The sequence below is a fragment of the Parasteatoda tepidariorum genome, chromosome 10, assembly GCF_043381705.1.
Source record: "Parasteatoda tepidariorum isolate YZ-2023 chromosome 10, CAS_Ptep_4.0, whole genome shotgun sequence".
NCBI classification, from domain to species: Eukaryota; Metazoa; Arthropoda; class Arachnida; order Araneae; family Theridiidae; genus Parasteatoda; species Parasteatoda tepidariorum.
Genome location: NC_092213.1, coordinates 47,963,501 through 47,980,625, shown reverse-complemented (window position 1 = coordinate 47,980,625; position 17,125 = coordinate 47,963,501). Strand labels below are relative to the sequence as shown.

Here is a 17,125-nt window from a genome sequence, read left to right as displayed (position 1 = left end):
ACTGCGAGGCAATGTGTGAACAAGCCAAATATTCTATGCAGTTTTGTTATTGTAATTAGGGTTCAAATCTAAACATAATTGTACCATTCATATGAGCTTTCAGAAATGTATTGATTTTCAGAGGTCGTAAAGCCAAAAAAAATTTGGAAAGTTAATATCTCATTGTGAATAATTCTTAAGGTTTGCCATGTTTTGTATTTTATCCCTTATTTGGCTACATTTGAATAAAATGTCGCCAAAAATATGTTCTTAAGTTAGCCTAATTAGAAAATATTCTAATGGTTATAATATTAATATGATAATGCTGAAGTTTAAAGGCTGAACGAAAGAACTCGGTACTGCAAAAGATATGATGCAATAATATGATGGCGCGTTTTTTCAATCTGCGGCGTAAAAATATATCGGAAGCAGTAACCCGGAAGTCTTGAAAGAGCAATTTTACCAATAGCGCCACCACCCTTAGCTTTACACGATCACCCATCCATTAGTACTTTCATTGCTTTAAAAGGAAAGTACAAGTACTTATGACTAAAATGTTAAATGACGTATGTGTACTTTTTAGACTAGTACCAGGAATATATAGTCAATCGTTGTTGAATATTCAGCTATCACTGCTCAACTCGATAGCCATTGTAATTTTGAACCCAACCCTGAAGACGAAGGAACTTCTGACTGAGCACTTAGACATCTAGAAACAATTCGGATGTACACATGGTATTCAAAATTAGAAGTTTATAACAGCAATGGTAAAAAAAATATTTCAACGACATCGTGGGAAAAAGGTTTAAAATTTGCTTTTAGGATTCTTAATCTCAGTTCGATGACATTTCAAAAATATTGTGGCATATAACTTTACAAGATTTCGAAAATTTATGATGCAATTTTTTTTTATTGTTTTTTTTCCAATTTACTGGTTAACTATCTTCAGTTTCATCTGCTGAAAAACTTTTGAACTAAAACCAAAAACAGTGAGGTAGAAAAACTTATGGTCTATCACATGAATGTGCTGTTCTTTTAGATTCTTGTTATAAATTTCTGAAGAAAAAAAATAAATCTAACTTAAATCACTTTCTATGTTCATTATGATTAGTTCTGAAACAAATAAAGCTAAGAAATTTGGTGGTTGAAACTAAAAGCTATTAAAAAAATACTCAGTTTTCGTCCAGTTTTAATGAACGAAATTCCGGTTTTCTTCAGAAATCGATTGCTTCCTCATTATTCCACCATTGCACAATTCTTTTGAAACGTTTTTGACGCAAGAATTTTTTTGATTTATTCTTTTTGGACTGTTTACATTGGCAGGGCCCCCTTCTAACCTCATATAAGGTTATAAGTTCTTTCTTACGTTTTCTTCTGGCGTAAGAAAATCGTAAAGCAAAAAAAAATATGGGCTAGCAGTTGTTTATTGCAGGTGCAGAATTTTCTTCCCTCGTGTTTAAACCGGTCGCAAAAACATTTTGAAGCTTTTTTAAAATACATACTTTGTTTTGTATAGTTAGAGACTTCTACTGTATGAAAAGTCAAGCAAATATTATCAAAACTTTTCTATGAAAGTACTATCTGGTCTTTTTATACTTGTGGCGTAACTACCACTACGAATATTAAACATCAAATCACTGGTATATAAGACATGTTAACTTTATTTTAATCACGAGGTGATTTTTGATCGATGAAGGTTGGCATGGTCGATAACTCCGCCCCCACCTACTTATCTACGACTCAGTACATTTTCTGAAAATTTTCATTAAATGTTATAAAATGCTTCTAGTGTATAGAAAATTACAATTTAAAACTTTCCATTTATATTTGCAATTGAAACTATATTTATTTTGTTTTGTATAATTTACATAAAAAAAATAGTAATGTATCTCGGAGAGCGAAATTCTGGTAGTAAAAATCAAAATGTATGGTATTAAAACCATAGGTATGGTAATTTTTTCATTCATATGGTAGTCAAGCGGAAATTTTGGTTTTCAAAATTATAGTTCTTATTATACATTTAGTAAAAAATACAAAAAAGAAAATAAATTTAACCAAATAAATAGTTTTTATGCCAAGCTCTATGGTATCATGATAATATTACCAAATTTTACTACATTTAACAAATTTTATCACTTATCATAAAACCATGCCTTATTGTTAATTTTATGAAAATTATTACCCAAGAACTTTTTAATGTTTTCATAGCCCAAAAAATAAATTTGTCATATTTTCACAGTTTAGGCTTCATTTTTTAAAGGGAACAAAGAGTTTTAAAGTAATTCATTCATTCTTATACAATTCGTTATAATAAATTCATTCTTATACAATTATGATTGATTGCAAAAACCCTAAAATTATACCAGTAACATGACAGCATACTTTTTCAACTACATAAGTTAAGAAAAGCAAATTTACACTACTAAAAGAATCGCTGGTTCAAAACCTTCCCTTCATTTTACTTTTAAATATTATATTTCTAATTAAAATCAACATATTCTTCCTCTTTTTTAACAACATATTTCAAAATGAAAAAAAGGTTTATGTTTAATCTGTTTAGTTCAAATCCTCAAGTTAAAATGTGGAATTTTTTTAAAAAATATTTAAAAAAATACGCCATATATAGAATTACTTCCCCAAATCTTTTTTCTTGTTCAAATATTATTTTTCTTTTCAAATTTAAATCAACTTATTAATGCATTTTATCAGCATTATTGGAATGGGGAAAATATGGTAACTATAAAATGAAAGTCCTCTAATTTTATTACCAATGGATTAATATTTGAAAATCTTGTTTGTTAGGCTTGTTTTATCTAAAGGGAAAACGTACCTTGAACATTTAAACTTGTTATTTTTATAAATTTTATTCTATCAATGGCTTTATAACTATTATAATTTTCTACATTTGTTTAGAAATCCGCCGGAAATGATTCGCAAGATTTTTTTCACTGTTGTAAGTAAGTTTCAAATACATAAAACAAGACTGGGCTCATTTCAGATTTGTACGGTAGCAATACTTTTAGACATGTTTGAATTTATCATTTGAAATCAACTTGTGAACCTCATGCAAATAAATAGTCTTCCTTTCAAATATAGCGACTTGCTTTAGTGCAATATTTTGTATTTCAATGAACTAAAATATGTTTTGGAAAACGAATTAGGTTGCGATTATTTCAATTAAAAAAATAATATTTTCCCCAGAAGAAAAACTGTTCACTAATTAACAAGCTGATCCGTGACCAAACAATTAATTTACAAACCAAGAATAGCAAAAACGGCGCATTATTAACACCCCAAATCATACAAGGATAAGTTTGGATGCAGGGACTGGACCTATTATAATTTTGTACAATTGTAATACCTTTCAAAATGTTTGAAATATTTATCATTTGAAGATAAGCATGTACAATTTGAGTTTAACTAATCGCAAATAAATTGGTTTCCCTTGAACTACAACGGCTTGTTTTAATCCAATATTATGTATTAAATGAAATATTATGTATGTATTTATGAATGTAATATGTTTTGAAAAACGAATTAGGTTGTGATTATTTCAGTTAAAAAAAAAACAATATTTTCCCTAGAAAAAAAAAACTATTCACTATTTAATAAGTTGATGCGTGACCAAACAATTCATTTACGAACCAGAAATAGCAAAAACGGAGCATTGTTAACACCACAAATTACATAAAGATGTGATTCGGTTGGTTGAAAAAATCGATATTGATACCTTTAGTTTATGATTTCGAAAATAACTTTCTTCAACCATGTATTCCAGTTAATAATAATGTTCTAATCAAAAGGAAAAATGCCGATTTATATTCTTGATTATTTCTTTTTCATCCAGAGGAAGTAACTACTTCCTGACATATTACGGAATGGCCTCGAGAAATGATGAACTAATTTGAAAGCACACCTGTCTGTTTATAAGAGCATTAAAATCGGAACCGCTTGTAAAGAAAAATGAAGTAAATCGGAAGCTAACTTTTTCCTTTTGGAAGAAATCGTAATGAGCACCTCAAGTAGGATCTCTTATGCAATTGAGGACAATTAGAGGACAAAATAATTCGAAGCAAAATAGCGATTAAATTCTAGAAGAGAAATTTGTTATGAAGGAAAAGAATTAAGTTAAAACTTTATCGCTCTATTTGTTGGCCAAAATATTGTCTTCTATTTATATAAATGCATGGCCTTTTCAGACTGATTTGCTTTGGAGTTGTTTTTTTAATTTTTAAATTAATTTGTAAATTTTATAAGGAATTACTTAGACTGCTTTTTAATTTAAAACATTTAAATTAATGCGATAACTTCATAAGGGATTACTAGACTACATTTCAGTTTAAATCAATGCGATACCTTCGTAAGGATTACTAAGATTACTGTTCAATTTAAAAAATTTAAATTACTGCGATAATTTCATAAGGGAGTACTAAGACTACTTTTCAATTTGCAATACTTAAATTAATGCGATATAACTTCATAAGGGATTACTAAGACTACTTTTCAGTTTAAATCAATGCGATACCTTCTTAAGGATTACTAAGATTACCTTTTTAACTTAAAAAATATAAATTATTGCGATAACTTTATATGGGAGTACTAAGACTACTTTTCAATTTACAATATTTAAATTAACGCGATATAACTTCATAAGGGATTACTAAGACTACTCTTTAATTTAAAATGTTTAAATTAATTGGGAGATACATTAATAAGGGATTACTGAGACTACTTTTCAATTTAAAATATTTAAATTAATGCGATACCTTCATAAGGGATTACTGAGACTACTTTTCAGTTTAAAATATTTAAATTAATGCGATACCTTCATAAAGGATTACTGAGACTACTTTTCAATTTAAAAAATTTTAATCAATGCGATACCTTCATAAGAGATTACAAAATATACTTTTCAAATTAAATTATTTAAATTAATGCAGTACCTTCATAAGGGATTACTAAGATTGCTTTTTTACTTTAAAACATCTACCTATTTAAGAATTAATTGTTGTAAAACTTTTTAACTTAAGTCTACGTTTATAATCTGCATTTTACTTGCATTAATTTTTTTAAAAACATATGCATTAAAGACAAAAAATATTAAGTTTTAAGTTACCCTCATTGTGTGGTTACTTAAGGTTAGAGCAGTAAAAATTCAACATTTGGCTTATTTTCATTGGTGATAGATTTACGAAAGGCTAACATAGGTTCAAATATACTTATCAAAACAGTTATTATTAAAAACAAAAGAGTAAAAAGTATTTTCTTTAAACATTTTGAATTTTTAAATATTTAAAGTGAACTGAAAAAGTTTAAGATCTTTAATTTAGTGATTTAAATTCAGCTAGTGTTTACCCTGAATTTAGTAATTTCAATTCATTATACAAATTATCAAAAAAGGCTACTTTTTTCTCATTTTTGAATCTCTATTTTTTCTAAACAAAAATATAAAAAAAAATGAGCCAAAAATCTCTATATGTAAACAGTTTAAATGTATCATTATTGCTTGACAAAACTATTCGAATCAAAATATCTCTTAACTTTTTCTACTTTTTTCATCGATATTGTATTTACGTGTTCAACCGAATCCCTTCTTCCTCACCGATTATGCATATTTTTGGAATATTTCCTGCCGTGTAATTGATTGTTTATCACATTTTCCTCACTTCAATAGTATTGGCGATTACTGATATAAATATAGCAAAGCTTAAAGAAAATTAACGAAATATTCTAGGCTTCGATTTTTTTAATAAAATCTTCGTCAGGAAACTTCCTTTAAAAACATATCTTGTAATATTTAAAGTTATTTCAAATTATTAATTTGAAATGTTTAAAAATTATACATTACTTGGGGGGTTTTCTGATGCGTATGCACAATTAACTTCCACAAATCTATTTGTCTTTCATATTTGTCTTTCTAATATCACTAAAATTTGCTTTGTTTGATATAATGAACTCAAGGCTTTAAATATGAAAATAAGTGTTAGAAAAATCTCAAAATGTGGAACAAAACAGTGAACATACGCGGGACAAACACGAGGTATAAAACCTGTCTAAACCTAGAAATATGAGCCATTCTCCAGTATTTCCAACTCAAATGTGTTTTTTTATTTACTATAATTTCTGAAGGTTAAGTTCCATTACTGAGTATTACCTCCCTGATCCTTTTTAAGGTTAAGAGCCGATGTCCCTTTACTGATGTATTTTCTTATATTTCATGCATTCATTTCCTTTTTCACTATCCCTAAAATGCTGTGAATTTTTATGAGAAACGTAATCGTGATGTATGCAACGATTTTGAGAATCATGATTTTGACAATATCGATTTCCTTTTCACTATCCATAAAATGCTGTGAAATTTTATGAGAAACGTAATCGTGATGTATGCAACGATTTTGAGAATCGCGATTTTGACAATATCGATTTCTTTTTTAACTATCCCTAAAATGCTGCGAATTTTTATGAGAAACGTAATCGCTATGTATTCAACGATTTTGAGAATCATTATTTTGACAATATAGATTTCTTTTTTTACTATCCATAAAATGTTGTGAATTTGTATGAGAAACGCAATCGTGATGTATGCAACGATTTTGAGAATCGTGATTTTGACAATATCCATTTCTTTTTTAACTATCCCTAAAATGCTGCGAATTTTTATGAGAAACGTAATCGCTATGTATTCAACGATTTTGAGAATCGTGATTTTGACAATATCGATTTTTAACATTTGTGGATATTTCCGCCCCTGGTTTATCTGAGAATAATGCTGATGACATTTCAAGACATGAAAAATCATTAGTCCCTCATATCACATACCCGAAAATTGTTTCAATCTTGAGCCATAATAAAGAAAGCAAAAGCAATGTTTAACTGCATTTCTGTCAAGTTGCGGCATAGTATAATATTCATTCTAATATCAATTTTAAGAAGGATCAATTGCGAAATAAATATGGGTCAATTTGATTCATGGTTAAAGTCATTTTAAATGATATAATGGTTCAAAATTTCTAAATTTATGTTTTCAAGTGCAACAATCATATTTGATATTTTATGATATGAATAACTTTAGACATGATCTGATGTGCAAGAAATATATGTATCAAAAATCTTGCAAGACAAAATTCCATGTGGTCAATATCTACTGAGGACGTAATTTTGAGAACAAAACCACTAACGACAATGAACTAACGGGCAGAATCATAAGCAGAATAATTAAAATAATTTATGTGTCGGAATACCAAGCGGTTCCAAGTGTAGACATATGAAGTCACAGGAAATAAGAATTAACTTTTGTGTGTTGTTAAATATTAAAGAAAAATTATTGGCTACGTTTTCTTTATACTAGATAATGCCTATAAAAATGTCCAGGCCAGAATCTGAACTATATCACTGAGTGAATCAAATAAATTGATTGTCGTTTGCACTATTCTTATATGAAGATACATATTCACATCCCAATAGAAACGCATTCCTATTGGTTGCTGTCTGTAACTCATTGATCATTGGTGGGTTGACATTGGACAGATAAGGGAAGTGACGTCAGCTTAGACATCTCTGTGTAAGATTTCGTTTCTACATGATTTGGTACGCGTTTAGGTTTTGGTCCGTAACAACATGACCCTGTAGTAATAGGACAATTTGACTGTTATTTGTGACAGTTTTGCAGCTTGGAAAAGCGGTAAATGTTGAACCCTGCTTTGAGACTTCAATAGCGACTATTTGCAAACAATGATTCAAATTCGACTTTAAGATTTTATTTGATTCTTATTGTGGAACAATTTGCGATTTTTGCAACCTTTATAGCAACATTTACAAACAACTGAGCTCAAAAGTTTTATTTATTTCTTGCGTTAAGAAAGGGTGCAGAGATAAGTTTGTGTCATTCCGGTAATGCAAATAAAATAAAATAATAACTGTTTTATTTAGTTTTTATTAGGAACAACTAAGTAAAAAAAACACAGAACAATAAATAAAATTTATAAACAAATAGCTTATAAAACGCGACATAAAGCTATGAAACATTAACAGCATTAAAAAAAGAACTATGATATAAACATAATATTTCACCCATAAGAGACAAATTAACTATCATATTGTCCTGTTAATGACATTGCATTAAAATCATAATATCATATCCAACTAATGTAGATGGAACATATTTGTTACTTTCATATTTGCCACTTCTGTACAAGAAGAATGGACGTTGCTGAGACTTTTCGTAGCCTATTATTTCCTGTTAAAATAACTACTTCTTCTCAGTTATGATATCGAGTATATGCAATGAAACATCAATTATGTAATTAGAATATAATCTGTGTTTCTTTTTCCAGTGGCATATCTATGCTACTCATTCAATGGAATTGAGACCATCACACTCCTTCAGTAATTGCCCTAAATACGGGGTAAGCAGAAAATAAACTTTCCACAGATGATACTATCGTGCGTTATATTGGTCCAAATGAGATAAAGTTTGTACAAAAGGTAATTTAAATTATGCACTTGACATATATTAAATAACAAAAATACTTTAGAACAACAAGGTTCATCAACAGAAATATATTAAGCATACATTACATACATTTGCATAGGTTGAAAATGGGAAAAAGCATTTGCGTTACAGAGCAAGCCTCTTCTCCATACTTCGTGGTAAAAAATACGACGGATTTTGCACGAGCATCAGCTACTGCCTCATGTCATGTGTGCCTACGTCCACGTTGCAAGGAAAACACTATTGGTAAAATGCTATAAAGTTCCAGGTAATAATATAAAGGTGGTAAATTCAATAATAAAAAGTTCCAATGTATAATTTAGCATGTATAAAGCATTAAATTTCCCTCCCCGCCACCTATTGAAAAATACTATTGGTAAAATGCTATAAAGTTCCAGGTAATAATATAAAGGTGGTAAATTCAATAACAAAAAGTTCCCATGTATGATTTAGCATGTATAAAGTATTAAATTTCCCTCCCCGCCACCTATTGAAAAACACTATTGGTAAAATGCTCTACAAGAACCATTTGAATTTTATTACAGCTGTAGAAGAATTCCACCAAATAAGACGAATACAAAAAGTTCCAATGTATAATTTAGCATGTATAAATTATTAAATTTCCCTCCCAGCCACCTATTGAAAAACACTATTAGTAAAATGCTCTACAAGAACCATTTGAGTTTTATTACAGCTGTAGAATAATTCCACCAAATGAGACAAATACAAAAAGTTCCAATGTATAAAGTATTAAATTTATCTCCCCACCACCTATTAAAAAACACAATTGGTAAAATGCACTACAAGAACCATTTGAATTCTGTTGCAGCTATAAAAGAATTACGAAGAAAATGAATACAAAAAGTTCCAATGTATAATTCAGCATTGCATAAAGTATTAAATTTACCATTCCACCGCCTATCAGTGTTTTTTGTACTAGTTTTTTTAATTATTATTAACAAATGTCAAGCACATCATTTGAATTATTTATAGCTCCAATATTTTCAACCAACAGAATGCATTCTTGGGCCCTAACTTTTTTCATGCCATCTCTGTATAAAAATATTTTATGAAGATGATACAAGATGATTCGTTTACAATTTGCATAAAAAAGCACCATTTAATCACCGTTTAAGTACATTAAGTTACATTATTTAAGTTAAGTTTACAAGTGCTAACAAAACACCATTCAGTGTTCTGTTATCAAACTAAGCATTAAAAATAATAATACTTTTTTCTATAACTTAATTATGCCACCTTCACTTTCATTTAAACATTTATAATTCTCATTTATTTTTTATAAAAAAAAACTACATCTAATAATTATAATACATTATAAAACAATTATTAAGTGGTTTTAACTCCTGATAAGTTTTATAGTCGTTCACTGAAACTATCTTCATTTGATCTTTGGAATTGTTCATTTATAAGTAAACCAAATCAATTTAAAAAGAACTTTCTTAAGTATAAATGCAGCATCAGGAGAGAAATTATAGTAAAAATAAAAATCATGGATCCAACTTAAGCATTTCCAGTTCTGCTCCTCTAAAATAAGGAAAATAATTCTTTTGGCACCTACAAATTTAGCACATCAGGTAAGAAACTAAGAAGTAATTTCACGAGCACCACACATTTTCGCTTATAGCTCTCATAGAAGCTTTACTCGAACATGTTCATAAAAATCTTCGCTTGGTGCGCTGCTGCTACTAGGATCACAATTATTAATTGACTAGGAGTTCGTGGTTTTAGCTTGTAGTATAATGTCTCTTTCTTTACGAATAAATCGCTTCTGCAAAGGTGTGAAGAGTAGATGAAGAGGGTGAACAAAACACAACAACAGAGTAATGAGGTTGAAGATGTTTACCTGAAAAAAAAGAAAGTAATAATAACTGAAATAAATACTGAACAAATAACTAAACAACTTAAACCTTTATATTAAAAAGTACAGAGAGGATGTGAATTTACTTTTTCTGTTTTAACTATGCTAAAATTAACTTTGAAATCTTTTAAAAAATGTCATATTATTGCTTTAAAATATTTATATCTCTGTAATGATTCATTTCGTTCGAAACCAAAAGCTTAAATTTAAAAATTAGAAACAAAGTCATATGCCTGTATTAACTTATTATTAACGTGTGTATCATATGCCTGTATTAACTTATACTCAAAATAATGCTACTTATAGAATTGATTATAAAAGCAAACGTATTTAACATTAAAATTAAAATTAATTCCTTAGTTTTTTTGAGCGAAAAGTTTAGAATTTAAACAAATATGCTTTGTCTAACATTAAAATCAAAACTATTTTCTGTAATTTTTTTTAAAATAAAACAAATAGATTCGTTTTATGTTAAATGAAAATATTTCATGGAATCGGTTTCTGCTAAAATTTTAAAACTAAAACTAACTCGTTTCATATTGATAGCAAAACTATAGAATGGTTTTCGACAAAAAATCAAATAAAAACTACCATATTTTGCATTTTTTAAAACAAAAATAAATAATAAACAAAATTAATGAAAAGTTTATTGCATTTTATGTCGGTTTATTACAGTACCTTTTAAGCTACAAATCATTTGGCGCAGATAATTTGTAAAGAAATTTTCCGTACAGAATTTAGCTAGTGTTTCATGGTTTGCGGCAACACTTATCATAAGTACCGAATAAATTACATCGAATAAATGTTTTGGAGTTCTATGAATTTTAACGCTGTTTTTCGAAGCTCTGTCGCCAAGGAAAATAAAAAAAGCCACGGTTTAAGTGGCTTACACTTGAAGCAATGCGGTGATTTTATTAAGCTATATACATAATCTTGTTGTGAAGAATTATCTAGACTTTAGAAGAGACAAATAACTTAAATATTTTGAAAGTTATTAAACTTTTTTTTAAAAAAATCGTCAGTTTGGCGACATTTTTCCACCGACATGAAAATGATCAAAATCACTGCCTCATAATCACATTTTGCAAATTTTAGTAATCCTAAGTAGTGCAGCATTGGAAAAAGTTCTCAAATATTAAAAGTATTAGACCTCCGGAAAAAGTGTTTCATGCCTGTAACTTTGCTCTTTTTGTTCGTGGAGAACACAATAAAATTTGTTTTTTTTTTCTGTTTTCAAAAGCCCAAACATAGAAAGGACAAACGTGTGTGTCATGCCTGTAACTTTGCTCTTTTTGTTCGTGGAGAACACAATAAAATTGTTTATTTTTTCTGTTTTCCAAAGCTAAAAAATAGAGAGGAGAAACGTGTGTGTCATGCCTGTAACTTTGCTCTTTTTGGTCGCGGAGAGCACAATAGAATTGGTTATTTTTTCTGTTTTCAAAAGCTAAAAAATAGAAAGGAGAAACGTGTGTGTCATGCCTGTAACTTTGCTCTTTTTGGTCGCGGAGAGCACAATAAAATTGGTTATTTTTTCTGTTTTCAAAAGCTAAAAAATAGAAAGGAGAAACGTGTGTGTCATGTCTGTAACTTTTCTCTTTTTGGTCGCGGAGAGTACAATAAATTTGGTTATTTTTTCTGCTTTCAAAAGCTAAAAAATAGAAAGGAGAAACGTGTGTGTCATGCCTGTAACTTTACTCTTTTTGGTCGTGGAGAGCACAGTAAAATTTATTATTTTTATATTTTCAAAAGCTGAGAAAATAGAAAAGAGAAACATAGTTTTTAATTATTTTAAGCACACGCCCAACAATAATTTATCTTACAAAATGATGTCAATAATTTTATAAAAGAATGCTTTTTCCACGCTCTGACATTGTGATTCCATTCCTGCAGATTTGATTTTAAAAAGCTGCTGATTTTATAATCCAGTGATTTTATTCGTGGCGAACACTATAATATATCAACACTTCATAGAAGAGAGAATGCATCAGCACTTACCATTTTAGTAGCCGACGAAAAGAACATAAACTGCGCAGTGAGGAAAAATAAGAAAATTATCACTACGTCCGGGCTAATACACTGTGCAGTGGGGTTAATTACGCGAGATGTCGCTACGTTTGGACTACTGAAGGATCAGTTTTCTCGCTTATAGTAACCCATGAGTAGGCCTTCTCCCTTCTAGGTGTTGAATATATCCATTTACTATATTATAATTGAATTTTACGATAAATTTTGCTGACACTTACTTGTAAAACATCCTCTTTTGAATGGGATTCCCAAACATATAGTGGAAACTGAAGTAAGGAACCAACAGCAGCTGTTGTGCTCATAATGCCCAATAATCGGTTGAAATGGCTTGCAGGAAATCTATGGAAAATTTTGTTTTGCAACAGTTTTACTCTTTAGAAACAACTACAATTTTAGAACTAGAATATACACCGAAGAGCCATTACATTATGACCACCCTGCTTATAACAAGTAGGACCACCTTTAGCCCTCAAAACTGCTAGCACCCGCCGTGGCGTTGATTTCACAAGATGCTGATAGGTAGTCTGAGGTATCTGGTACCAAGCGCTCACCAACTGGTCCTACAATTCCCTCACATTGCGAGGGGGTAGCATGGCAGCACGAATTTGGTTTTCCAAGTAGGACCCCTCAAATGCTCTATTGTATTAAGGTCAGGTGAATTTGGGGGCCAAGACATGACTTGAAAGTCACTGGAATGTTCCTCGAACCAATCCATGACGATTTCACTCTTATGACATGGTGCATTATCCTGTTGTTAAACACTATCCCCAGCAGGAAAAACTGTTGCCATGAATGGGTGAACCTGGTCTGCAACTATGCTCAAGTAGCTTACAGACGTCAGGTATTGTTCTATGAGGATTATGGGTCCCAATGTGCCCCATGAAAACATTGTTCCTGGTTGAGGAACCATGAAAACCTGGGCGAGCCCATTGTTATAGATGGAGGGTGGTCATAATGTAATGGCTCTTCGGTGTATATATCCCATGAAGACATAAGCGCGTTTTATAGCAATGCACATAGAACATTTATCATACGATCTGAATGCATATTAATATGTTGTTTTAAATTTTTTCTTGCAGTAAAATTTGTCTCAAACTTTTCCTGCTATGAAGATATGATCTTTTTCATTCAACTAGTTTTAACTTCGAAGTTCATGTACTGGTGTATTTGAAATAAATAAAAAAAATGTGTGTATATTTTGAATATTCAATCAATTTTCTCAAAAAAAATTTAACTTATGCTTATATTATTATATCTAATTATCACATACCGTGTTACAAAACTAATGGTCAAAACAATAGGCGGTTATATGACTTTGCAAAAAAAACAAATTTCACAATTCAATATGTGGGTTCGCAAAGGAAAAAGCGAAAGGTGTTTTCGCTGGAGTAAGATGAACTTTCACCTTTTAAAGAAACAGTTATTTAGCTAGTATTCTTTGTCATATAGGTAGCAATGTTCGAATCTCAAAACACGCTAAGTTCGTGCCACTGGGTGCCGGTATACTTTAGTTCAGATAGTGTAGCGTAGTTTACCGATAAGCTCTTCTTAAATCGGACATAAATTCATCATTTGTCTTCCTGCGTGGATTTTATCTTTAGTAGTAATCTTGAAACGTTATTATATTGATCAGATAAACATTAAACGGATTTTTACGTCAATGTTCCGTTATCCCAAGATAGTACAATCAGTACAAACTTTATACTGATTCTAATATTTTTAGATAACGAACATAATTAGGACGACAAAACTGATTTTACTTTAAGCCTTTTGTGAACTCCTTAAATATTCGAATTAATAACCTGTAATTGAAGATGAAGGGGACGAACAATTTATATCCATAAAACTGATTTCGAGGAAAAAGGATTTTGCTCGAAAAATGAAAGATATCTTCCACAATATGGCCCATCTTCACTGAGTAATAACTCTCGTGAGAAACTGATTTTTCACGTCATTGATTTGTCAAAACTTAGTGATCCTCAAAATGCAGCAGATGGCGATAGTATCGCGATAAAAAAACGGACATAGCCAGCTCATCCTCTTTGGTCTTCAATTAAGATTGCTATTTTCTTTATCTGAATTGTAGACGTCAGACGTTTAAAAATCTTTAAAACAATATGAAACAATTTTAGCTTAACTCAAGAGGAAATTCTCCAGATAATTAATAAAATTATAATTGAAAATAAATAATGAAGCTCTGATCAGTAATAATTAATAAAGTAATAACAAAATATAATTATAAAGTTGGAATCAAGAATAATTCCTAAAGTAACAATTAAAAATAATTAAAAAAATTAATAAACTATTAATTTTAATAATAATTCTTCTACTAATTAATTAAAAATAATTAATAAATTAATAAATTAGTTATAATAATAATTCTTCTGCTAATTAAATTAAAATTGTTAATAAATTAATAAACTTTTAATTATAATAATACTTCTTCTACTAATTAATTAAAAATAATTAATAAATTATTAATTGTAACAATAATTCTTCTACTAATTAATTAAAAATAATTAAAAAATTAATAATTCTATCTTACCTTATCCTTAAATAGGCAGAGGCAACAGCAACATGAAATGATCTTAGAATAGTAGTGAAGGCGATTGATATGTACACTGAATCATCATTTTCAAAAAACTTGCAAATTTGAACAATAGCCTGCGCTATTGTTGTAAAAAGCATCGGCCAGAATCCAGATCTAAGCTTTATCAGTTTTCGCTTATCAAAGTCTGGCTCTGAAAGGTTAAAAATAATGAATAAGCCTACTATAATTCGAAGTTTTGGTATCTTTTATGTTTGCATTCAGCATTAAAAGACTATTAAGTTAAGACTTAAGCAGATATTTTGTTGATGATAAAATACCTTGAGCAGCTGAATTCAGAGTTCTGTCCATTACAATGCCTGCTATTGGTGCCAGAACTAGAGAGGAAACTTGACACAAACCATAAATCTGTGTATACCTACTTACTAAAAATAAAGCATTAAATTGTTAAATTTGAAAGAAATAAAACGGATGACTTTTTATAAAAATACGTTTACACGAAGAAAAAAAACTCTTTTTTTGGCAGAAAAATATTTTAAATACATAACTTTCTATTTTCGTTAATAAGAAATATTTTTTTTTCTAAAAAAAAAATAAAAAATGAGAATTCAGTTTTTGTGAAGAGAATCTTCGAATTAAAACACTTTTTATACCATTCAGTAACTTACCTAAGTTTATACGAAGGAAAAAACTATTTTCCTAATATATAATTCTCCATTTTCGCTAATGAGAAAAAAAATCTTTTTTCCCGCTTTTTAAAAAAAAAAATTCAAAAAATTAAGAATTTAGTTTTTGTGAAGAGAATCTTCGAATTAAAACAATTCTTAAACCATTCAGTAACTTAGAAAGCAAATTTTAAATTACGAAAGTTTGCATAAAACGTGAGAATTCTAAGCTCGACTTTTACGTACAGAGAATGAAAGAAGGATTAAAAAGAACCGTAAATATTGGGGCAATATAACAAACAGGCATCAGGCGATTAAAATGTTTTAAATTAAAACCATTTGGTTTTCAACTAAAATTTAAAAAAAATTAAACATTGAGGTGATCATATTTAATCTTACAATTAATTTTCCGTGGATTTTTCAACTCTGGTCAGAAATTGGCAGTTAAGAATGCAACTTTACTTTCGAAAAAATAAAAAATAAATAAATAAAACTATGTCGTTATGAAACAAATTAAACTATTATTCGGATGAACAAAAATTAAACTATTATATAAGCAAATTATTATAAATTAAGCTTTTAAGCGAAATTTCACATAGTTATTTTACGGAATCGTTGATTTCACAGAAATCGTATTAGAATGGAACTCCCTTGGATCAGTGGACAAAGGTTCTAAGCTGTCGTTGTAAAGGACTGAGGTTCAATCCACAGTGGTGGCTTAAAACCTACCCAACTGCAGATCGATGGAGTTGTCTTGTCTACGTTTCAGACACATGAAGTGCCAGGTTGTCTGGGAAGTAAAGGTTTGTGCATTGTGCATGTGCGCAATTCTGAACACATTACTACAATCGTGCCGTACAAAATCGCCGACCCTTAACCTAATTGATAATCCAACTTTTTATTTCGAGATATTATTGTAAAATTGAGATACAAGTATTTATAGGTAATTTCAACTTCAATTGCAAGTTTTTCAGTTCAAAGAAAACACACAAATGTTTACTGATAAAATATAAGCAACTCACCAACATGGAAATCGGAACTTATTCTCTCCATCCATAAATGTAGAGACCCAGAGTAATTGAGAGTTGCCAGCAACAACCATGAGAACCAATATTGGTGCAAAGAGAAGGAAAAAGACGTGACAGCTACCTTAAATGGTAGTTGTTCCTCCAAACTGGCAGTAGTTATCTCTTTTTCCATTTCTACACTTTGCAATACTAAACACACATATAAATGTCAATTTAAAAAGAATATGACACATAATGATATAGGATTTTACTTTCGTAAATAGAATAGGAGTCTCCATGTTACGCGTTTTTTTCCACTCTCCACATTTTTCCACATTTTAAAATAATCACGAATAATGATTGTCGCATCTATATAGAGTCGGCTCTAATTCACATAAACATCAGAGCTTAATTTTTATGCAATTATTAATTTGTGATATATTCTTATTTATTGGAAGATATAGAATAAAATACTCCGATAGAAAATTTAAAAAACTCCAGAATACTAGAACTCTTTATTTATTTATTTAT

At 29.6% G+C, this 17,125-nt stretch overlaps 1 protein-coding gene across 1 annotated transcript in view; it reads right to left on the bottom strand.

Moving 5' to 3' along the window:
• Positions 1 to 9,772: 9,772 nt before the first annotated feature.
• LOC107444943 (equilibrative nucleobase transporter 1) overlaps positions 9,773 to 17,125 on the bottom strand; it is a 74,686-nt gene continuing 67,333 nt past the window's right edge. Inside the window, exons 8-12 of the mRNA XM_043045135.2 lie at positions 16,610 to 16,804; positions 15,243 to 15,347; positions 14,920 to 15,115; positions 12,593 to 12,713; positions 9,773 to 10,334 (exon numbers count right to left, since the gene is read on the bottom strand). Coding sequence (XP_042901069.1) covers positions 10,200 to 10,334; positions 12,593 to 12,713; positions 14,920 to 15,115; positions 15,243 to 15,347; positions 16,610 to 16,804 — 752 coding nt within the window. The 3' untranslated portion in view covers positions 9,773 to 10,199. The remainder of the gene's footprint in view (positions 10,335 to 12,592; positions 12,714 to 14,919; positions 15,116 to 15,242; positions 15,348 to 16,609; positions 16,805 to 17,125) is intronic.